The sequence below is a fragment of the Linepithema humile genome, chromosome 5 (assembly GCF_040581485.1).
Source record: "Linepithema humile isolate Giens D197 chromosome 5, Lhum_UNIL_v1.0, whole genome shotgun sequence".
Classification (NCBI taxonomy): Eukaryota; Metazoa; Arthropoda; class Insecta; order Hymenoptera; family Formicidae; genus Linepithema; species Linepithema humile.
In genome coordinates this window covers 10,640,960-10,667,325 of record NC_090132.1, presented here as the reverse complement: position 1 = coordinate 10,667,325, position 26,366 = coordinate 10,640,960, and the positions used below count along the sequence as shown (strand labels likewise).

Below are 26,366 nucleotides of genomic sequence, written 5' to 3'. Positions count from 1 at the left end.
AGATAAAATTTGATTAAACAAGTATTTTTTTAGCACATACTTTAATACTTATTTTGCTATTAGATGCAAAAGGTTTGGCGTATTTATCATATTATACTTAGAAAAAAGATAAAATTAAAGGGTCTTAAATTTTATGTAAGAAATGTATGTTTATTAATCAAAGTAGTCGCCATTGGCTTCAATACACTTCTTTCATCTGAAAACAACTTTTTGTATGCCAGATATAAAAAAACTTTGAGTTATTAAAAGTTGTAAATTTTACAACAGCGTTTTTAATAGCTGTTTGGTTTACGAATTTTTTCTAAACGAATCGAGATGTTTAAACAGATAGCAGTGGACGAGAAATCCAGAGAAAACAGTAGATACGGTAATGTTTCAAATTAGAGTTTTTGAAGTTTATAGTTTGGTCATTCTCGCTATGTAGCCGAGCGTAATCATGCAAAAAAGCACTCCTCTTCTGTTAATCAAAGAGAGCTGTTTTTTGGCCACGGTTTTCTCCGGATCTTTCAACCACTGATTACCATCTGTTTAAAAATCTAGATCAGATTTGGAAAAACAAAAATATTGTAAACCAAGTATGTAGCTCTTGAAATGATCATTAAGGAATTTATAAATTCTAATAATTCAGAGTTTTTTTTAATCCGTACAAAAATTTGACTCCACAAATGGAAGAAATGTATTAAAGTTAATAGCAACAATGTTGATTAATAAATATTAGGTTTAAGACTTTATATAATTTTATTTTTTCTACAACATGACAAACCTTTTCTGCATTAATCTAATACATTGTTACAAAAACATTACAGCTTTTCATTATTCTTTTAACTATAGATATTGTGCCTAAAGTTCTATATTTTGTGCTTTCTTAAGAATCATTGAACATTTCATTCAGGAGTAATAATCAATAATTAATTTCAGAGTATCCGGCGGCGGTGACGGCAGAAATAGTCGATATGAACGTAAACTCACTGGACGGCACGACGGGGAAACCGTTGGATGTGGACTTGCCGCCAACTCTGCCGATGACCTTCGGCACGGACAATTCAACAACAGTTTCAGCGCAATCAGGATCCACTGCCCTGATGCCTTGCGTTGTTCACAATCTAGGAGAGGGCACGGTGAGACATTTGCCAGAGCTTGTTATACACACAATCCATTGATTGACACATGAGAAATGGATGTATAAATAAACACCTGGCATTTTCCAATTTTTTCGACAATTGGCACGCCATTACTCATCGTCTCGCCAATGTCAATTGGATAAAATTTATTTATTTTTTATCGATGAGACATATTGCATTTCTTTTTTTCAAAAAATATAAAACCGTTATTTTGTAAAGAGATTGAATAAAATAATGTACATATTAATATTGAAATTTAGTTGATAAAAGTATAAGGGTTACTATTGCATCTATTTCCTTGGTGCAAAAAGACGAATTTGCTTGCAACGTTGTTACCGCATGCGCCAATCAATGGGTTAATAGTTTTCAGACAGACAGAGCGTAACCATATGACCACCAATACTCAGTAATTAGCACAAACAAGCTTTCTCTGTAACTAGTATTACCACTGCGAAACTCAGATTATACTCATTAATTAAACACAATTTTGTGGCAATCAGCATTACCGTATGATAGAAAATTGAATTTTCCTTCAAAGCATTAACAATGCAAATACACTAATCAGTCAAAATTTATTAAATGTCATCCATTAATTAGTAGCGCTTAATTCGGTGTCGTAAGATTATACTAGTAGAAGCGAGTTTGTGACACAAGAAATTTAATACAATGTAAGAATTTTTTCCTATTTTCTTACTTTTACCGATTATTTAAATATTAAAAATTGATTTGTGCAAAATTGGTTTATACTCTCTCGCTGTACGTGGAAATGTCGGTAAAGTGCCAATCGTGAGGATCGATCGAATAGTTAGGGCAATATCAGTAGCCAATCGACGTTCGACGACATCGGTGCAAAGTCACGCCAACACAGGATCACAATTGGGTCAACAATGGGTGCCACAGACTCAACATCGGTGTTGAGACGATTATTTTTGATACTTCAATACTCGCTCAATCGATGCTGCCGTATATTGTTTACTGTGTTATTTTCGAAAAAAAACTCTGATACGACACAGTTTATGAAGGGGGATGTAAGCCTGCTGTCAACAATATCGAGAAATTTCTTAAACTTTTCGAATCAGGACTATCTAATGCTTCAACGCGCGCGCCATTGCACATCCCTTTCTTAGTTGATCTCGGGACAAAGCGACACTACGCTTATTTGCACCTTAATTAGGTATGCAGAACGAACCGGAGAGGCGACAACGTCCGTGCAATTGTACAAAGTAAAAGCATTAGTGTCATCTAATTTCGGTGCGACGAAATAAAAGAGGAAATAAACAAAATTTCGTCGGTCCGGAGAATTTTCAACTTCCGCGTCCTTCCTTTTCACGAATCTTAATAATAGGACGAGAATTTCCTTCAAGATCGATGATACCGCCAAGAAAATAGATAAAACATGTACACGCAATAGATAGCAGTTTTCGCTGCATCAAAATGTATATAAATTACGACTTTTGTATTAATGCCGGTACATTGTTTGTCCTCTTATTTTTTCACACTCCTGTTATTTAACGTTGTTTCTCACGTATGCTTGATTATATTTATCTAGCGGCGTATAATGTTTAAGATTTTCTCATTAGCAACAGCTTTAACGAGCAACTGTTACGACGTATCATTCTCGCGAACTACCATATAAAACCATATTACAGTTATCTCGTTAAACAAAAAAAAAATGAAGATGAACGAAATAATGTAATGTTAGAATGTATAAAATTAACGATAATATAAAAATACATTAATAATAAGAATAATATATTAATACATTACATTAATTACAAACTTTGATAATTAAAAATATCTTATGCAAAATATTTAATATACGTATAATATATTATAACACAATATTTTAAAATACAATTACGTTGATTCTTATTTTTTTAAACGCAATTTAATTTTTTATAATATTACATTACCAATTGAGAAATGTAATACTACACTGTTTTAATTATATTTAATATTAAATTGATTGCTTTCGAAAGTAGATGATAATATTTTATATTGTACAATTCACATAAGTTACATTTAACTTTGTAAATTGTGTCGCTTATTCGGAAAGTTATGTAAGTCCATGCTTGAAACATCATGAATTTCAATGAGATGCGAATGTGAACCGACGTTGAGTATCGATCACTGCTGACTTTTTAAGGTTTTATTTAAACTTTCGAAATAAATGACACGATTAGTGTTCGAGATATCGAACAATATAATAAATATGTTCAAATATAATAATATGCAAATATACCAATAATACAATTGAAGAAGATAATAAAGCAATTCAAGCACGTTTTAGAAAAACTCCACAAGCACGCGCGTATCTTTCGCCGCATAAAATTCCGCGGTATAATCTCACTTTAGAAGAACGCAATTCGTGGCAAGAGAATTAATGTGGCGATTACAACTTTAAAGCGCTGTTTAATTAATCCGATGTTTTCGCAACTGCATTCGCGGTTTCTTACGCGGCTCGACAACTTTACAATGTAGCAGCCTCGCGGAACTCTTCTGGCGTGGTTCGCGACTAACGTTGTTATCAAGTTTGTTTTCTTTGTTTGCGCGATAACTTTGCCTGCGCGCATATCAACGCGGAGTTTTTCCCACGAAGAGTAGCGACACCGCGGATTTACGTGTCGCGTCCGACGACAGTATCCAGAGTGGAAAAATCCTCGTGCGCGAAAAGTGTACATGAATAATCGGAGGTCTGTTAAAATACCAAAAGGTAGCGTTGTTATTTCCCCATGTATGGATGTCAACGTAGCCTGTCATAACTTAATGCAACTGGCATTTGTCCGCCGCAATGTTGCGCTGATTTAACATGCAACGCAAACACGAAGCAATACAATCAAATAGAGTTTAATGAACCGTTTAATGAACCTATTGCTTGTTCAACTTCATTTACCACTACGCGCGTACGCGTCAAAGTTGGATAACGTGACGTAGAGTGTATTAATTACTGACTATGTATAAAACAGCTATAATAATCGGAAATTCGTAAAAATGATGATACAAATTTCTTATTTAATATAAAGCTTGTAATTTAAAAACGTACCAGCGCACAGAGAATAAATATCTCGTCTCGTTATTGCAAAATCTTTATTTTTCTTTGCGTGTAATTTACCGTATTGAGAAACATTTGTATAGTTATTTTTAGTTATTTATTATAAAACAATTGACAATATTTTTATGCATAGTTTTTTATTTAGGAATTTTCTCGATAGCGTTACGGACTTAATAAATGATTTTCTGTAAGGAAGCTTGAAAAAATGCTGTCGTGGAAGAATGCAATCTACTCTCGCGTGCGATGTTTGACCATTTCCAGAATTTCAAGAATTTAATTAATTAATTTGCAGCGTCCTCGCGGTCGGATCTTATTAGAAATAGTTCCTTTTGCTTCCTAGGAGAGGTTGCAGTTACAACTAGGGGGTAGGAGGGTGCAAAAGTGTCGCGTTGTCCAAATTCCAAACTGCGATATTGTGTTATATATAACGCAACAATAAATTTAAGCTCCATTTAATTAATTCGATACACGTAGTCGTCATTGTTTACACGCGTGAAACATAAGGGACGATGTGCGACACTGTTGGAAATAGCATGAAAAATTGCGCGTATACGTTAAATGTTTTTCTTCTTTACTTTCGCTTTAATTCGAAAAGATGGAGTGAAGTTCTCGAGTTCGAAGGAGGCAACACTTTAAGAGGATGGAGAGAAAAAGAAAGTGAGAAAGAGAGAGAGAGAGAGAGGTCTCTTACAAAAATACGTTGGAGTATCTTATAAGTAAAGACAAATAATGTCAGAACTCTGTGAATAGTGTTTATATACAATGAGAATTTCTGACAGAGAAAGCAAACTCATTCTTCAAGATGTGTTTATTAAAAATTGGAATTACGGCAAATATATATATATATATGTGTTGTTTTAATCTTTTCTATATATATTCATTAATATGTATTATATAAATATTGCATTTGACACTTGCTGCAACTTTAGTAACAAATACTTTTTTTTGACATAAAAACAAAAAAATAAAATATTTAAAAATATACATGCACAAATTTATATGTTTTCTTGTAAAATATATATATTGCAAAATACAGAAAAATTATAATAATTTTTGGAATAAAAAATGAAATATAAAACACACGTAATACGTAATGTAAATGCTTTACCATTCGACGTAAATGTAAATTAAACATTTTATTGAAAGACGCGATAATTACGTGGAAATGGCACGAAATATTAAAATCGTTGGTTATTATTTCGAAAAGTGATCAGAATCGTTTGCGCGGCATCGTTTGTCAGTTTTGCGGCCGTTTCGCTATCGCGCTCGTTGTTCCTCGGGCGATGTTCCGGAAGTTATTACGGAATTATTACGCCCTTCCCACGAGCGCTCGAGAATAATTGGCGCGTTATAGGACAGAGGAGAGCAGGCGCGTGTGAGTCAAACGGACGCAGGTGGAAATCGATAGGGACGGTCTCGTCGAACGACTCGCCCGGCCGTCGTTATATCCGCCGTAGTTGTCGGATGTTGCATGCGCGTCGTTTCGCGAGCATATAAGATTTCATTGCCGTGAACTGGAGCAAACGGTATAAAGCGTGGCAACGCGTGCGGGGCCACAAAGAGAATCGAGAGACGGGCCGCAATAATAAGGGCCAGTGTGCGCGCTTTTCCATTTCATTGAATTGGTATTTCAGAGAAGATTAGATTCATGCGGTAGACTCACACGAATCTAATGTATGGCTGGTCATGGGTTGCATTTACTGCTAGACAGCAGTGTGAGAATACCTCGTGCATATGTTTACGCGTACGTAAACGTTACGGCCATGACGAGCTGGACGTGAATTATGATAGTGTACACGGATAACAATGAAGATTATAAATGATCTGCGGCATATATATAGGAGGAAGGATTTCCCTGCTACAACCGAAATTTTGTTCATTCAACCGAACAATGTGTTATCATAATATAATTAATAAATATCTTTCGTTGAATGAACAAAATTACTTTGTCAGACGTGTTTCGTTGGTGTGGTACGAGTACATTTATACCCAGAATTCGGACGAATCAATACTTAAAAGTAACGTATTCGTGAGATATTCAAAACGCTATTTTCATATACGTAATATCGCAAACAAACTTCAGATGTATAAAAGACATCCGTTAAATTACTGTTTGACGAACGATTTGATTATATAAGCTGGAGACTCTTTGACTAATAAAACGTATATAAACTAATAAGAATCGGCGGCGACAGATCAATATTTGTTTTCCAACAAGGACTTAAATTGGCGTTAACGCAAAACTCGAACATGTCGTACTTGCCGTAAGCTCGCGCAGTTTGCTCATATACTATTGCCCCTTTGCGGTAATTTGTTTTTTTTTTCATTCGAACGAACGGAAGTAATGACGTTACCATTCCGAGTGCTGGGAGTTGCTGGTAGGATGCGGAAATACAATCACGGCTGAGCGAACTAGGTCGCACCGCCAACCTTTTTATCCGTAATTTACAGCAATATTTGGAATTCGTTCAAGAGAGACGAATGCTCCGGCATAAATCTAATTATAACGGGGTCGGCTAGATTGCGGAGCTCCGCAATCCGAAGGCATCTCGATATGGAAATACTCGGATGCTCGGGTTCTCGGTGTATCAGCAATCTTAATGAATTGCGATTGCGTGTATTATCAGCTGAGTATAAAAGACGCCAGAAGATTGCTGGAACGATAAATCAACCAGTACCGATAATTTATAAAATCCTTGCCGCGCCGTGACTAGATCTAAGGATGAACGAGAGGAGAGGGTATTTTCAATCGGACAATTAAGATCTTCTAATTTATGTGCATTGTATTTATAAAGTAAATTCTTGGACGCTTAAACCTTTATATTCTTCTTCTCTTCTTTCATTCAGAGTTAACGAACTAAACAACATTCTTTGTCAAAAATATACATATATATATAAATCTTATTTTTTACATACATATAAATATATTATATATTTATAGATATAAATTATTAATTAGAAAGAAAGATTATTGTTCAATTTATCTATATATTTAGAATATTTCAATTCGTGACTTTAATATTAATATCAAACTTTTTGATCAATTTGCAATTAATTTTTCTTCAGCAAAAATGTCGAAATAAATTATCATTTATTGTCACTTTTTAATTTTCAACGTCATATATCTTTGGAACTTTAGATTAAAATTCTATTAAATCAAATTCTCAAAATTGACAGAAGAATATAATTTGTTATCGATATATTTTTCTGCATATTGGTTTATAATGCTCTTTATTTTGAATCGTTTATAACTCAGAAATTGTTTAAAATTATCTTAACATTTTGTTAAGAAAAACTTGATTCTAAAATGCATGAAAGAATATATCATTAAAATTAAAGTCGTAAGTTGCGGGATATGTCACATTTTTTATAGAAGTCTCTTTGACATTTTTATATGCTTATACTTTCTATATTATATTTTATTACGCATACATTTACGCTGGCACCTGTTATTTAAAATATTTTTCTTCTCACATATTTAACATACCTACATTTTAATAAATATTACATTTGCGGAAAAATATATTTCTGTAAATTTGATTAAAAACAAGAAGTATTATAATATTTTTCTTCTTGTTTTGCGTACGTACGTGTGTGTGTGAAATGTAGTGCTCTTAATTGAAAATATAAAAATACGTAAGAAAATATTAAAATTAATGATAACGAAATTTAACCATTTGGAAGATATTCAGAAATTTTCATATTTTAAACGTAAGTAAAATCCAATATGTTGCAGCTAATATAACTTTTTATGTTACTGCATTTCCAGTTAGACATTAAAAATTATGTGATATACTTAACTTTGATATAAAATATAACTTGAAAATTGTCTTTCTCTTCACAAAAACGAAAATGTGGATAACTTAAATATGTATTGTTTATATTTTTTTATTCTTATATCAAACTATTCGTATACATATAGATATATGCATTTGCGGATATTTCTGTTCTTCATTAATAATCTAATTATTACGTCTTTATCTGTATAAAAATATTCGTTTGCGCACCTATTCACTGCGCAGTAAGAGATCAGCAAATACTCGATCGAGATATAATCACCTTCTGCATATTATTTTATATGCTACAATAGATTGTAACCACCCTGTACACAAAAGGTGACCTACTTGATGTTACCATTTTAGAAAACGTTGAATATTTTATAAGAAGGTACTTATTTGATTTGACGTACGATTTCGCAAAGATTCAACAGACCAGCGTAAATATACTATCTGCCCTATTTTCTTTTTCAACCAAAGAATATTAAAAGTACATTAATCAATTATTATCCTTTTGTAAAACAATATATGTTGTACACTTTTTGTTGCACAACTTACGAAATATGTTAAAAAATATAATACTCATATCTGAAAACAATTTATTTGAAATACACCAAAGAATATCTTATTAAATTAAAATTGCAAATCGTGGGAAATTTTGTATACGTATTTAGAACTTCTTCACACACACACACGCACACACACGCGCGCGCGCGCGCGCACGTACCATGTTTATGTACTTATATTTTCTACATATTTTCATGCAAATTGATGAAAAAATAATATCAAACAATAAGAAATATATTAATATTGAAATAATAAAAAAAGTCATAGATAAATTTTCTTCTAAAAATGCAGCCTGACGTATGTCTCTGACGCATTTTACACGAAGCACCGTGCATACATTATTCGCGCAAGTGTAGAGAATAAAGAGGGCGGAAAATACGAAAAAGAAATAATACCAAAATAACGAGAAAAAGTACGCAATAATTATTCGCGCAGTGTACACGTATCGACGCATTCGAAATGTCCGCAGAGCGTCGTCATTACATCAAACGCAATCTTTTTCTCGCCGTCGTAGTCGCGCATCGAAAGCGCGCGACCGACTTATAGAAAAAAAAATCACATAACAACTCGTCTATTTTCTTCTTTCCTCTCTCGCCCATTCCTCGTTCATTAATGCTGTGCTGGTACACTGTGGAGGAGCGCGCGCGTATACCCTGCGCCATTAAAATATTCAAATCAAAGTGAGCGCCGCGACTTTTGTAGCGCGCATTCGGTCCCTTCTTGGCATTCTCTCTCTCTCTCTCTCTCTCTCTCTCTCTCTCTCTCTCTCTCTCTCTCTCTCTCTCTCTCTCTCTCTCTCTCTCTCTCTCTCTCTCTCTCTCTCTCTCTCTCTCTCTCTCTCTCTCTCTCTCTCTCTCTCTCTCTCTCTCTCTCTCTCTCTCTCTCTCTCTCTCTCTCTCTCTCTCTCTCTCTCTCTCTCTCTCTCTCTCTCTCTCTCTCTCTCTCTCTCTCTCTCTCTCTCTCTCTCTCTCTCTCTCTCTCTCTCTCTCTCTCTCTCTCTCTCTCTCTCTCTCTCTCTCTCTCTCTCTCTCTCTCTCTCTCTCTCTCTCTCTCTCTCTCTCTCTCTCTCTCTCTCTCTCTCTCTCTCTCTCTCTCTCTCTCTCTCTCTCTCTCTCTCTCTCTCTCTCTCTCTCGCGCGCAAAAAGTCGATTTTCATTTCGCTTCTTCAAATCAGAGCGCGAGTCCATACCCTTGCGACTTTCCGCAAGTAATCTCCGGAAGTGTGCGACCTCATCCCGACGGCGGTTTGTAACTCTTTGCGCGGTGTAAAAGTATTTTCGCGATGGCGAATAATAGGCAGTTGCGGAGAGAACATGCGATAAGGAAGGAATCGCATTTTGTGCGGCAAAAAACTTGCCGGGAATCGTTAACGAGCTGTATCCCGGTAATTGGGTGGCACGAGGAATCGTCTGCGCGTGAAAGCGACGTGGGGTGTCGACGTCGGGCGTCGGATATGCTGTTTCGTGTTACATCCGAATCCGGATATCGCTCAATAAGCGTGAACCGCGCTTCGGGGAGATGGCTGGAGGTGGGCGGATAAACATATACGCGGTCCCGAAGGCATTCGGTATTCGGATGTTGCGAGCGCACACCTGCTCGCGCGCACATCTATAAAGGCGTCTCGAAAAATCGCGACGCGACCGATGGAGCACGGGAATGGCTTGTGCGCGACTTCCAGAGAATTTTAACTCCGCACGTTGGTGGAGGAAGTGCATTGGGTGTGCAGCAGGTGCATGGAGGACTGCCAGGCGAATGAAATCGGGCGGACGCGCGTATCCCGCATTATCTTTCGTCACGTCATTTTCTTCAACAGTTAAATAAAGGATATTGTCAAAGGACATGTCGCGCGCGAAAATTAATACAATTATTTATTCTCAATTTTATTTATGCTATTTTAATTACAATACATTGTCATGCTGATATAATGTTTCACATATTGCTGAAGGAAGAACGTTTGTCATTAATTCTTAATAATTTTATTGTTTTCTCTACGAGTATTAGATGAAATATAAATTGCTCAAATCGAGTAGTCGTAAATTTTATAAATTTGCATGTTAATAAGTTTTTAATTTATCGCTAAATCAATATTTATATTTATTTCCGTTGAATTATTCATTGAGATACGTCGCAATTTTTCCTAGAACGTATGTAAATCGATGTGACAGTCAGGTAATTTCTTTTACGGAGAAGGTCAATTCGGGACGATGCACGACATCGAGGATCGCGAAGATGGACAACGGGAACTTGTGTCGTGAACACTAGAATCACGCGTGGGCTGTTTCGTTGCATATAAATTGTATATGCGCGATCGATGCAGCCGATACTTTCTGAAGAGTAAAATTCACTCCTTCTCTCCTGCCCCCTCCCTCGTCTTTCCACTCGCACGTATGAGCACCATGATGGCTACGAAAAATCGCATCGGCAAGTGTGACGAGGTCGGATGTTGGATATATTCGACGAGAATTTTACTGCCACGCGCGGCGAACATGTGTGGCATAACGTGAGAACTGACAAATACCGCGCGAGTGCAGTGGATTGCAAGATCTACGAAATTCTGGCGGCGGCCATCCTTTTGGCGGCCGGAATAAGATCTGAAATAGCAGTAAAATCGCAGTGCGATAAATCAATTTGCGCGTTTTGCGTTGCCAACGCTGCCATTATCGGAAGGTACATTCTTCGGGCGAAAATATATCGTTCAGTTCACAATAGTAATTGTCAAAGTTTTTCATGCAGATAGAGCAAAAGTTATGCAATTCATATTTTTATTTATCGCTAATGTTTGCTTGCCTTTCTTATTGTCATCGCTTTAAACCAAAATTTCGCCCGTCATGAATATGATTTATTAATATGTAGCGAGCGCGACGGTAATTTTCCACGTGTGGAAGCTTAATATGTGAAGCACAACACGTAACGTAAAATAAATAAATTATGAAATAAAAGCATGTTGATTATACAAAAACATACATATTTTATACATTGATAGAAATATCTGACAAAAGTGTCTGATAGATCACTTATTACAATGGACATTGTTTGCATAACAATGTGATATAATCGCAAGTAAATGTAACTTTATTATTTATTTGTGAAACGAACACAGAGTACATTTTATATATAAATAATGCATTTAAATTTACCCCGATGAAGCTTCTACTTGTGCAGTCGCGTTTGTTACACCGCCCAAAATGTATCGAGACAATGAAAACATTTAGACAGTAAAGCCAAAAAAGCAGGTGAGAACGCTAGAACAATTAAATGTCAACGAGTTAATGTGAACTTCCGCGATGCTGGAACGATCTTAGAGTGCGCACTAGAGGCGCTTTTGCAATTCACAAGCCGTGGATGCGTCGGAGAATCTGCATAAGCATTCGTCCGTTTCCTGTGTGCATTTGCATCCATATCACATATAAACAGATAAAGTTGGACCGTGCTTGCTCACGCGTATGCATATATTACCAGCATTACTCGAAAACTCGCGGACTAACCCACGCTAAAGGGCGAACAAAGGGAAAAAATATGGAAACACGAGCGCGAAGCAGTCGTAGAGCGCGTGAAACATGCGCGCGTCCCGAGTACACAAATATCTACGTTTTGCGCGTGTAGATGTGATCAAAACGTAATGAATACACATATAATGAATCTCTCGCGTTCGACAAATACGTTCAATCTGCAGCGTAAATTATTCGCGCTGATATGGCGTTGCGCGTGAAAACTATTCGTGTCGCGAAAACTGCGTGGAAAAAAAAGGGATACATGAAAGCCGAACGGCGGCGCATGCATCCATTCAAGGTACGTTTTTATTGGCATCGCCGAGCTCTGTGTAGGATCGATTCAAATTGGTCGAGCGCCGCGGATTCGGCGGAACTGCCGGGACAATGAGCACGCAGTTAATCCATTTTTTTCTTAACTGCCAACTTTCGCGAAACTGCGCCGATCGTAATCCCGCGATCTATAGGCATTTATCGATGCGGAAAATCGCTGGCGCAGCGAGAACGAAAAGAATGCAAATGCCAACGGTCAGAATTCATACATATATTGTGCGTGAAGCGATATTAAGTATTCTGTGAGCAGTATGTGAGTGTGCATTTGATGTGTGTGTGTGTGTGTGTGTGTGTGTGTGTGTGTGTGTGTGTGTGTGTGTGTGTGTGTGTGTTGTACAATATATACTTTGCGTATATGCGTGTACGCGCATACGCCCGCGGGGATTCGTGCGTCCAACGATGCAACTTGTTTCAAAATGATAGCGCGGCATCTTTTAGCATCACAATATCATTTTTACTTAATAAATATATGTTATTTTTTTCGTTTTCATTAACTATATCCATTTGTTCGCAACTGCGAGAGTTTCATGTTATTTGTTTGATTAAGAATATATTTGTATTTTTAAGCAACGATAATTTCTTTGAAAAGAGATATCGGGACATTAATATCCATTTTATTATTCTTCTTTGATACGTTTTTATTTCACAGTTTGTGAGAGAGTAGCTACATAAAAATAAATAAAACGCCGACCATGCATTGCAAGTCACCATTGGAATGTATTTTTTGCAACTCACTGTGAAGGACGGTATTTGCATTTTCGAATTTTAAGTAAAATGCACTATATACTGGGGCACCGCAAGCGCCAGTTGGCCAAAAAGTAGAACGCGCGCAGCATGAAATACATAAATCATGGTGCAGCCTGAATTAAGAGTGATCTGCAAAAAATAGTACTCTTGGACATACATACATATATTATTTGCATCCAGTCAATGAGCGCACACAGACCGCACACATGCAAAACTACAATACAAATACGACGCATATGCAATGGTCGAGAAAAAGAATTTACAGCTCGACGAAATGCATGTTTCATTGCAACGCGAGATAAATGCACTTGGCCAAAAAATGGTAGGCAAAGCGGAGGCGCTGATGAGAATTAATCTTAAATCAGAAAATGTATTAAAAATGGCTGCAGAGTAAGGAAGAAGATTCACAAAGCGGAACGCAATTATCGTCCATTTGTATTGGCGATAAAATTGGTCCTTTAACGTTTAATGAAGTGTCGCGTAATGCTGTTAAGTGAGCCTGAACCTTACGTCTACATCGGCTATTATTTGAACTATGGTACATTTTCATGGAAGTACATTCCACATACATTACGCTTCTTTATTCCCCGAGAAACTGCCTGAGGGAGAAATTACTCCAAGGAAGGATTGGAGAGATACGGAAGAGCGTTATTATAGCTAAGCAGCGCGCTACAAGTACCTGGGCCTTGTATTTATCACGCTGCTTCGAGACTGCAGGGAAGAGCGGAACGAGCGTGCCGAGAGAGATAATGTAATTTTTAATTAACGATTTTATTGTTTTGCACGAGAATTTCCGAAACAAAAAACCACTTATATAAAATTAATTAGCGATTGTGATTTTAAAAATAAAATCTGATTTAATATGTTTTTAACGTCATAATCAATTGCGCTTGACAGAATATTAAATTGCAGTAATATCATTGCGTAATGAGTTATGGTATTGATATCGTTATTAATTAATGTATAAAACAACGCTGAACTAACAATTTCTCAATAAAATTGCATAACAAGAGAAATTTGAAAAATAATTTGAAAATTACAAGCATTTTAATTATACCACACTTATGTATATAATAATACGAAAAATGCATATTTTTCTAAAGCAATTACATTCATAATTTAATTAATGACTAATGCGTGAATTCAATCGGAAAAAGGAGAGAAGGAAAAAGAAAAGTTGATTGATTGCAGAAAATTTCCAAAGCAGTCTTAAAAATTTCAGAACTAACTTTTCAATTTCGAGTTTAAAACTTTAATTTAAAAAATGTTTTAAAATTATATAACAATCTATAGTACTAAATTTTTATTGCTGCGAAAAATTACGTTTTATATTACGTACTTGATCGTGTTCCGAAAAAGTCTCCCCCGATATGTACGCGCAATTGGAACCCAATCGAATCCAAGGCTGGATTAAGAAGAGGCAAGTCACTATTATCGTTAACAGCGCGTGCTAAATACGTTTCGCCGTTTCCGCCGCTGGTAGAACGTGTATATTTATCACGATACTTCGGGAACAAAGGAGGGAGCCAGCCGTGCTTCTGTATACACACCGGAACTTTGTTAGCCGGTGTGTGCAGTGGTGCAAGCGGATAGATCGATTTCAATTGGTTGATTGTGCTATGCATTCTCGGATTTCCCTTCATGGCCGACGAGTTAATTTATTTTATTCTCCGGTAACTTTCCGGTGTTCCATCACTTTTCAATCGTATCGTATTTGCCATTCCAAGTGTCATGTACTTTCCGCACGCAAAAACCAATGAGAGAGATATATGTATATCGGAGAAAAGTTATGCAAGCCGAAATGCGCGACAAATCTTTGCCTTGCGCGTTTCCGCTATGCGATTAATTTTAAATTCGTCGAAGGTGCGTCCATTAATCAAGTGGACGATAAAATCGATTAGAATACGGGCGTGGTTCTTTGAACCTCCCTTTGTGTCATCGTATGCAGCTTGCCCTGTACCTTTTCTTATTGTTAAATTTATCTCTCTTGCGAATTCCATCGGTAATAAATATCCTATAATGTAGAAATATGTAGCCCGACGGATGACATGATATTTGTTTCACCGCGCTCGCCCAAAGGGGTCAGAGGAAAAGGCAGAAGCGAAGGGAAAGAGAGATTGTATCTGGAAGCTGTAAAGTGCAAGAGGTATTTATCACATTGCTAAAGCAGCTTAATGATCCGTAGAAGCTCGCACCGAACGAAATCCTCCTAGTGTGCACAGCATACTATTCTACTGTCTAAGAGACATTAACATGCCAAGCGCCACTTGTAGACAAAATATTTACGGAATGAGAGAATGCTTTTAATCGAAAACTTTATAATAATGATATAGGAAACTCTAATTATGTGCAGAAAGTACACAAACACTCTTGAAAATGATATAACATATGATTTCTTGCATTTGACAATGTTCGTTAATGCATCTTTTACAGATTATAAAAAGATGAGATTAAAATCTACTCTGAAATACTATTCATAGAATAGGATGCTTTATTCTTTTCAAGATACGAAACATTAATTATCCGCGTTCTGATCATAGCAATTCATTGAATTTCCGCAATTAAGGAATACGGAGATCTTGCGATCTTTGATAAAAATTCTTTTTGATACGCGGTGATTTAAGCCAATTTTTTAATAACACTCGAAAAACACCAATTTGTAATTATATTTATTTATTTTTCACTTTACGTGGAATAAAAGTTGTTTATCTTTTATTGTTATAGCAATATTCTAATTGTGTGGAATTGGAATATCTTTTTTTGTGGATAAAAGAGCTTGCACTTTTTTGTCAAATCTGTTTTATTGTTAGAAACATATTTATTACTCTAATGGACCAATACGATTATCGATATTTTGCTTTTATACAGAAAAAAATCTGTAAAGCTTGTAAAACGATCCTACAAAGTTTCTTAAAACGAGAAAGATTGAAAGCATGATCGAAAGTGGATGTAATAAGCTCTGAAGGCGCTATCAATAATTCCTCCTTCAAGCGGGAGGAATAAAATTGCAGCCGGTGGCTACGTAATACCGTTTTCGCAAGCGCATCGTAAGGAGCGCACGGTCACGTTCGATACGCCTTCAACGAGACGTGCATCACGTTTGACGTGTTAAGCGCGTCTCGATTACTTACTACATCATCGATTCATGCCGTTGTCGTCGCCCGGATTTGCCGTAAGCTGCTTTAAATTTCCGCGACGTCGCGCTGGCTGTGTGGCTCCTCCGTCATGGAGCTTCACGAAAACACCTCGCCGGGGGGCGGGGGCCCGTAATGAGCGGAAAATCGAATTTGCTGGTTAATGAATCTCCCATTACGCGCAATGCGCTATTAGCGCACTCACGTTTCGATAACGCACTCGTCGAGAGCGGCTGGTTCAATCTATTCTCCGCCCAAGGCGTTGTCGCAGTTTCGGCTCGCAGAAAGGATGCAGGAATTCGCCGACGGCTATTCCTTCAATTTCTATTTATCCAACTCGCCTCTTCTTTATCCCCTCCCAACCCACTCAACTCGCATCTCGCCTCACTCTCTTCTGTTGTCCCGGCAACACGGCCAATTCTGTTCGCGAGCTGTGCAATCGTTTCCTCTCCCACAATTCTTCTCGCTGACTCTCAAACAGCATACACCCCGCATCCTCCCTCGACTTCCTCCATAAAAAGACCTTATGCGCGCGAAGAAAATATCCGCAGACAGCGGGTAAACATTCAAAGCCTCATCTCGGAAATTGCGCGAAACCGTTCGGGCACGGCCAGTTTTAGCGTCGTGATGCTAGTCAATGCTAGCATGAAGAGAGATTGGAGAGTTTAGGAAATAAGGCGGGCAGGGAAAAGCAGAGGGAATGCTTTACGAGATCTTATCATCGAAAAGAAATGTCTTCCTTTTTCCGGATTTCACTATATTACAGTGGTTTCGAAACTGTCGCGACTGATTCGGATATCAAATCGCAAAAAAATAAATAAGAATTTTTTGTAGATGCTGTAATATAAATTACGTTTTACATCGTATGTAAATATAAAAGTTTTTTATTATATACTCCGTTAAAACTATGTAAAATATGTACACAACATGTGTACAAAAACATAGGCAAGATAAGAAATGGGCGACTTATATAGATGAAGAAGAAAAGAAACCGTGGATAGCACATAACACATAGCACAGAAGTGCAAGAAACCGTGAAGTGATAGTAGGAAGAAGACTGGAGGAAACAGGAAGGAAGGAAACGTGCGTGTAAGAAATAATCGGAGTAAGAGAGCGAAATGTATACAAAGCGGAACAAAAAGAGTAGATAAATCAAGAGGAACTAAAAGCTAAGATAAGCTTAAAGTCGTGGTATGTAAATTCTAAGTTTGGAAAACAACGGAGATAAATCATACGTATTGTTATACACAAACTATGATAATATTAAATTAATTAATAAAAGTTTGGCAAGTTTAAAGGCGCTTCAAGTCTAAAGGAAAATTTCCTTCGGACTTGATCAAAACTCAGTACAGACTGTCGACTGTTGTACGAAATGATTGGAAAGCTTCTAAAATTGTTTGTGAAACCAGGACAAGAGATTCTCATCTTCAACGATAAGATCTCGCTGCGCCGAGATTCATTACTGAATCCCAGACCTTCATTAAATAGCTCGAATACCTTTCCCTCGTTTTGGTAGCGATAAAAAAAGAACGATTTTGTTCAAAAGGAGCCATTTAATTTGCCGGACGTAATGATGTGGCAGGTTTTTTTCTTGATAATCTACATCACTCAATCCTGATGGCTATTAGAATGACTATTATTTAAATGATTTATAAAGTTAACGAATTTATTATTATACATTATTATTGAAAATAGTAATGTATAATAAAATGTCGCAAAACATATTCCGATAGCAAACATTCTTATTGGAAGTTTAAATGTACAAAAGTGACAATTTTTAACTTTTACAAAAGTGTCATGTATATACATATATTTTTTTAAATTTTTTATTCTCTGCGCAAACACGTCGACGTCAAATGCATGTGATTTTTTCACATGTTTGCTTTGATTCAATATGGACAAATGTAAGTACACAATACGTTGGCGCAGCGCCAAAAGAGCCAAACCCAATTAGTAATCTAAGCGAATTAGTGACCGATATCTAACGCTTCTCGAATTGAATGGGGCTGTGTGTAACAATACCGCTATTCGCCATCATGTCACGCGAAGCGACAGGGTTATGTCATGTCGACAATAACAATTTCTGTCATTTACATTAATACATCTCACAAGCGTCTTCCGACAATTTCGTAATCATTAACTAAACGATCCCTAAATCCACGTCACTCAACTCACAACAGTGACTATCCGTCCGGGTTTTACTGGCAATTGCAGTACAGTTTCTCGTACCTGGGACAGGGCTTAAAGTCCGTAAATGGTAAATTAATTTTCTAACTATAGTGTTTTCAAAATGATATATTTCTGGTCGTGTTCTGAATGCATTCTATTAATAGTTTATACATTAACAGCATGTATTCAACAAAATTATGTCTCGAACAGAAAACTTTTAAATGGAAAGATATTTCAACGAAATATAAATGCTGTTATTTTATTTTGACTTTAAATAGAAAAAAAATACATTGTAATTTAAAAAAGCAATATTTGTATTTAGGTTTTATATTTTCAAACATAACATTTACAAATAAATTTACAAAGTCATTGTATGAATTTTCCGAATAAAATATTTAACTTGTTTAATATGTCTAATGAGTTTTATGTCTTACTGCTTCAATAAAATTTGTGTTTTATTAACAATACATCGTAACGCGTGAAACATGTATTGCAAGAAATAAAAATTCTTCAAAAGAGCACTTTTTATTTTTCATCATCATTATTATATTTATGCTCATTCGAATTTTACGAGAAGTAGAATTTACTCGTTGGAAATTTTTCTTATGTATGAATCCATTGAGTCTAATCCGCGCCGATCGTCTCTCATCGCAGTCAAGTGTTCAACTTATTGCCTTCTTATACATCTTACACTAAAATAAAATTATAAGTGCAGGATTTGAAGAGAATAAATTTCTCTACGTATATGTTTTCGTTGGGGTAGCTCGACAAATGTATAAGGAAGTCCAGTACTTATTCTTGATGAAAAATGGTTGGACATGCGAATGAATAAATTCTCGGGACAATCTGACCGAATAAACCACGCGAAATAGTATATGTGCTTGTGACGATATTTTACGTTCGACGTGCAACACAGTAGATATATTTTCATATCGCAACAGGACAACTACTGCGGTCACTTAATTTATACATTTTCAACTTGAATGAATGATAAATTATTTATAATAATCTGACGTAAAAAAAACTAGAAATGTCAACAAACCAATTAACAAAATGACAAATTATATTAAATACAAAATTAAATGTAATTAGGGGTCTAGTTTTTTGGAAAACAATTTAATTCGAAAACTAATCCTTTAACAATAATCCTCTTAGTTATTGTTACTGCGATAATTTTATTGAACTTCAGATATTGATGTTTTGTTAGTCGACAGCAAATGGAAATTTTTTTTCTTTAAAACAAAAAACAATTAATTATATCCTGTTGATTATTTTCGTTAAAACGTATAATTGTTTCCGAAAGAGAAAAAGGGAGGGGGAAGAACAAAGAAAAATATTTACTTGTATCCAAATCGGACACCTCAAAGCAGATTCGTTACAGAATTTGTGATAATTGCGCGGAATGATCATTAGCGAAGTCGAGGTCACATGAGGTTGATTGAAGCGTTTCGATTAAAGCGGCGTTACCGCGATGTCCACTATTCAGAATCAGGCGACGGCGCGGCGCGGCATGGCGCGGCACGTATGCATGCGATCGATGGAATTCAATTCTCTGCGGGAAAAAGCTCCTCAATCTCGCTTTAGCAGGTGCTTAGAACTTTACGGGGAATATAAAGGCATATACGGACGGAAAGATCCTATCGTCACGGACAGACCTCTTCCTTCCCGATTTCGCCGGCCAATTCTGTCTACGGGCGGTACCGTCGTTTCGGGGAGCACTGCGTTCATCGGATAATCCCTGCTGATAGCTCTTCTTGTGACGGCACTGACCGTTTTTAGGCATCGCAAATCCTTTCAGAAAACGTGAAAACGGATATTGATTGTTATGCCTGTTTTCCGCCCATGACAGCATATCTCACTCCGCGCGATACTTTTAAAATATTTTCCTACCGAGTGATAAAAGTCCAAAATTGTGTTTACAATATTTTGTAATATTTGATATTTTTTTCTTGAAAAATAAAATACCATTGTTTAAAATAAATATTTGTTTATTCCTTTTATGTAGCGTATCAATTTCATGCATTATAACTATTAGAATAATTAGAAAGATTATTTATTTCGTAAAATTTATGCAATGTAATAAGATAGATTAAACTAATATAATATATGCGCAGAATGATAAATTCTATTAAATGTATAATACATCTTTTGTACAAACAATTACAACTACTCTCGTTTACAATATTAATTAAAATGTTTAATAGCATGTTTTGTTAATACAATGAGGCAATAGTTCAAACAATAACCGAGCTATATAATGAAAATTGTAAAGTCTTTTAATATTTTATTTTTTCATAAGTCCAAATTTTCTTTCGAAATTTTATCTTAGCTTGTGCATATTTTATGTACATTGTCATCTAATTTACGCGAGATTTTAGGAAGTACTTTACCGCATTCAGTTGGGGAATAGTACGTACATATATGAACCTTTCCCAGGTGCTTTTAATATTTATGCTCTTCGAGTCCAGCGCTCTCTCTCTCGGACTGAATTTAGGGTTCGCTGTAACCTTTCGCTATGTGCTTCCTTGCAAATGGATTATTTTAAACCTTTGTATTAAACCACAGAACGGTTAGAATACACGATAAAGCTTGCAACGGTACATATTATATTAATGATGCTTTTCACGTTGCACCATTTTGCAAAATATAGCTCCATTAAAATAACAGGTTAATGGCTATCGGCCATCCAGGTGACATATAAAATATTTTCTCGTTAAGATAAAAGATTCCGGCCTAATAGCGTGCAACGGATAAATAACGGATATTATTGCGGTCGAATAAATCGGTTATATTTACATTTAGATGCCATAAAATTCGGTTTAACAAATACTGCCGCAAGTTTGCATACTTAAAAAGAAATATACTAATATCAAATCGTATGTAATATCATAAATTGTACACAAGAATTTTTAATTACGATAAATCATCTGTAATTATTCCAAGTTTATGTGTGCGTGCGTATTTATGTGCATTTATATTAACACTAAATGTGAACATCAATCTGATTTTTAATTAGATAGACATACTTGTAACATTTTCTGAATAAGACGAATGAAGAGGCTGCATTTAGCTTCAAGTGCGGAACATGTCTTACACAAGTGACACACTGATTAATGCAGAGAAATTTATAATAGCAAAGATAACAATGATGAAAGATAAAACGCGCAAGCCGAGAGACACCGTTGCTTGAAATAAAAGAGTTAATCACATTTGGTCTTCTGGTCGTCTCTCTCCATTCTATTTTCCAGCGTTCTGCACTGTAAGTTCCTGCAGAAAAATTTTTCCCTTCATTTCCTATGCAAATTTCCCGCTACCTTTTTCAGTGTGTATATGTAGAAATACATTACATATATTCCGTTTTGCTGTTTCGTTGTTTGCAAAACACTATGTTTGTGCGTTGTCTACATATTAAATAATATACGAAAGCAGTCCAATTCTCTCTCGCAGAAACACGTTTGCCATCAAATTTTTTTAGTGTTTGCAAGTTATCAAATTTAGTGTGATTTTTTTATACTTGCGACTAGCACCTGTTGTCCAATTTAATTTCTTCGCGTTCTGTTTGAATGACGATCGAAAGGAAATCGTGTTTAAACTAGGAAAACCGCTTTTTAAATCTTTTTAGTATGGTGTTACGTTCAAATACACAATAAAATTAACTATTGCGACGTTCGGCCCACCGCAGACGCGATTCGTCCGCTCAATTTTACGGACTTCCGTTCAACGAAATGCGAAAATGGATACCGGCCAAGTCGTATCAAACGTAAAATATTTTCTTATGAGATATGTCTTCTGATCGACTCCGCGGGATATTTCTCCACGATATATCCGTTCTGCGAGCAAACATCGCCGGTTTATGCTGCGCGGAATGACACGAAACGACTACCAAACCAGAGTAAGAATAGTTATACGCGTCGAAAAAGACATTTGAAAAACAATTTCTACATTTTAATTATTATGTCATTTCCATCGCCATGTGTGTTTACAACACGTTGATTTAGAAAAGACTATTTTTCATGAAAGTAAATTATAATGTTTAAGCGAGTAAAGCCAATTTAGGTTTATCACACTTTAGATATTACCGTAAATACTGTAAATATTTCTTGATTTATAAGTAAGAAATATTTTATGTATGACGATGCTCTCTATTCGGTACATATATGTTTCCTTATTGTGAGAGATGGCGGCGTGACAAAGAGGTAAGAGATGTGTGGTTATCAAGGGGGATCTGAACGTCTTTGGAGTTCACGATCAATTCCGGTCACGAGTCCTACAATCATCTCGCGGCACAGTCGTCGGATTATTCTGGCTGACGGCGCTTCTTGGTGGCTTTCAGGTGGTCCGAATCGGGCGGAAGTACGTACAGTAGTTACCGAGCGTTATTGACGTGCCGTAGTTACTAGCGTCGTGTGTAGGTAGGTGTGTGTGTGTGTGTGTGTGTGTGTATATATATATATACTGTGTGTGCCTGTGTGTGTGTCTGTGTGTGTGTCTGTGTGTGTGTCGCAGTTACTGGCCGTAGCAAGTTTTCGTTAGTTACTGTCCGTTATGAGCATCGAGTACGTACTAATAGTTGTCGACATTGAGTGGTTTATTGATGTCACCAACTTTATAACGCCTAATTTGGCCGAGATAGGCAGGTATGTGTCTCCCACTCCGCGCCAAGTGTTTGTAATTAAACGCAGTATGATGGAGGTCGGGCAAATGAGAATATTCATTGTTTAAGCTTTTAAGCCGATATCGCACGATAAAATATGGACTCTTTAATATGGAAGCGCGGATTTTATGGCAATAAAATAATTGACTCAAAAATGCCTTGAAATGCAAAAAGCTTTATTATTATGTATTTTGCAAAGAGCAATAAATCTGAAAAATGTGAAAAATGTATACAGAAATGCAAAAATGCACACATCGATATAGTAGCGGTACTTCTCGTAAAGAAATGAAATTCTATTTGTGAAAACATGTGATTGTCGAAAACGTAAAACGTATATTTACTGCAGTACGTAACTGCATCATCAAAAAAGTTACTAAAACTTCACGTATGGTATCTCAATAAAAGCCAGGTTTATATAAAGCTGAAATGTTCAAAAATGTAGCAACTATGTTTTTATAAAAGCTCTATTTTTAAACTTTACTATATTTTCGTGAGAATGCAACAATTTTATTTGTAGTTTTACAAATCTCATATTTATAGAAAAGAAATCAAAGTTTTCCACTGCAAATTGCGATAACCGTTGTAATGTGATTTCGCTAAAACTTTCAGATACTAAAACATTTATCTGTCAAAAACACAAATGAAAGCAATTTTATTTATTGCTATATTTTTAATTCGTATTTATACTTCTACAAAGTATACATTTTACTAAATCTTGTGGAAAGTACTGCATCTGCGAAATATACATATAGGTATGTACGTACGTATTCTTTTACATCTGGGATTATTATTTTCAAAGTAACAATTACGTATATAGAATTAAGATATAAACCGTTAATGTAATAACGAACACTGTGGGTTGGGGAGCGAGTTTATGCGCGTAGTTACTGTTTGTATTCTACGACATATCAGTAGTGGATCGCCATGTCGGACAGTAGTTACTAACCGTTATGAACGGACAGTGATTACTGTTCATTATATACGGACAGTAGTCACCGAATGTTATGGCTAACAGTTGTGACAGCTGAGTTGGCAATTTGTATTCCAATAACCGAGCACAATGTATGTAAAAATAGCGACAAAATATTTTCCTTTTGACGTCATCTACAAAAGCAAATAAAAAGGCTGAAACTATCTATATTAAATAACAAAAAGTGATATAAATTAATCAATTATCAGACTCACATTTTTGTAATATATATTTCATTTTTCTTATACAATACTATTCCAGTCCCATCGATTTTTCCACCAATTTGTGGTCAACTTTTTATCAAAAATTTTATATAAACATTGTACATTTAACATGAACTTTATACGCGCATAGTCTTAAAATTCTTCAATTGCTTCATTCTTTCACTCTGACAGATTAAAGGAATATTTCATTCTACGATTCAAAGAATCCCGCACAAATCTTATGGAAAATGGGTCTCGGTCAAATTGCTTCAAATTTTAATATTTGTAGCTCATGTCAAGCTGATTAAAAGTTCTCACAGGCGCAAACCTCCAAATGCCTTAGTTTTTGCTCCAGGACCTTTGTAAGATCATCACATCTTATACGGAAAAATAGTCAAAATAAATCTTTTTTACTATACTTGTGCATGTATCAATGTGCATCTGCAAGTGTATATTTATGATTTTAGTTTTTCGCCCGTTCTTAGAATTACCCAGAATGAACGACAAAACGGGCGTTTCATTTCTTTGGGGTGCTTGATTTTTGTGAGTTCCCTTGCCTTTCACGTATAATATAATTATTCAAATCCTTTTCTTCAATTACTCACTTTAATATCAAGTAATTCTCGATTATTAAGATTTATTCATGGAGATTTATGTGCTGCGTCTAATACTGACTTTAATAGTGATATTGAAGGATGTGATACTTTTCTCGTGATATTATATCCGATATATTTTTCCGTAACATATATACAGTATATATCCATGATATCCATGAATATATTATACAGTATTCATAACTAATGTTAGTAAAAAAAATTTATTTTGACTATTTTTCCGCATAAGATGTGATGACCTTCCGAAGGTCCTGGAACAACTAAGGCACTTGGAGGTTTGTGCCCGTGAGAACTTTTAATCAGCTTGACATGAGCTACAAAATATTAAAATTTGAAGCAATTTGATCGAGATTTGATCCATTTTCCATAAAATTTGTGCGGGGTTCTTTGACAATTTGATAATTTCAAATTTTACAATATCTCATATTTGCAATTATTATAATTTTGCAAATATAAAAATTGTAAATGAATATTGGAGATTAAGAGGTTAATAGACGAGAGAAAAAATGATTAATGCACAACACTTATGCAATTTGATTAAAATTCAATTTTCTCTTAAGCAAATGAGATATTTTGCCGAAATATTGTCTAGGAAGACGTAAGATATAAAGTAAAATCACTGTTATCTCTATTAAAGAGGAGTTTCTTTCTAATTTTATCACTAATTCTGCAAATAACACCGCCCACAATAATTATATCACCTTTACAAATCTCTTTTCAGGTGTCGTGGATCAAGCGGAAAAACGTACAAGAGTTACTGACCGTAGGACTGACGACGTACGCCAACGACGAGCGGTTTCAGGCAGTTCATTTCCACCACAGTGAGGACTGGACTCTTCAAATAAAATACGTCCAACCGAGGGATGCTGGAACGTACGAGTGCCAAGTGTCCACTCATCCGCCCACGAGTATATTTCTATCCCTTGAGGTTGTCGGTAAGCGTAAAGCTTTAGCACGGAGTTAATCACCGACTATATATCAATCGTTATATACTATTCGCAATCAGTTGTGTTCTTTTATTATAACTATAAATCATTTTTAATGTCGCTTGTATTATATTTCTTTTATAAATTATTATGTTATATTATTGTAATTTGTTTTACTTGGGTAGTAACTTCAAATTTACTCTAATAATATTACTTCAGTTCTTATATTTTACGTGCTTTTGGAAAGATCTCAAGGATAATAATGAATAAATGCGTTTAAAAAGAAAAATTATACTCTACATTAAGAAAACTTTTACAACAAAAATATTCAGCTCGTAAATTGTGGTGCTAGTATTCTTGACGATTCACGACATAGCTGTAAACAACTAAACTGAATTAAAAATTATTTTTTTTGCAACAAAAAAGCACGCCATCTAGTATCTCGCTATTTTATTTTTTCAGCATTTTTTCCACGTGCTTTTTTTATCATCATCTTCTTTCATTTAACTCATGCATTATTATACGAAACGTGCGCGGACAATATGTACACAAATAAATATATATAGCGCGGTGAACAGTGTGCGTCAATGTGTGAGAAAAATGCACAAAGTT

General features: G+C 35.7%; 1 protein-coding gene across 1 annotated transcript in view; it reads left to right on the top strand.

The window, feature by feature from the left end:
• LOC105668573 (defective proboscis extension response 13) overlaps window positions 1-26,366 on the top strand; it is an 89,963-nt gene that overhangs the window by 50,706 nt on the left and 12,891 nt on the right. Inside the window, exons 3-4 of the mRNA XM_012361022.2 lie at window positions 919-1,118; window positions 25,550-25,763. Coding sequence (XP_012216445.1) covers window positions 919-1,118; window positions 25,550-25,763 — 414 coding nt within the window. The remainder of the gene's footprint in view (window positions 1-918; window positions 1,119-25,549; window positions 25,764-26,366) is intronic.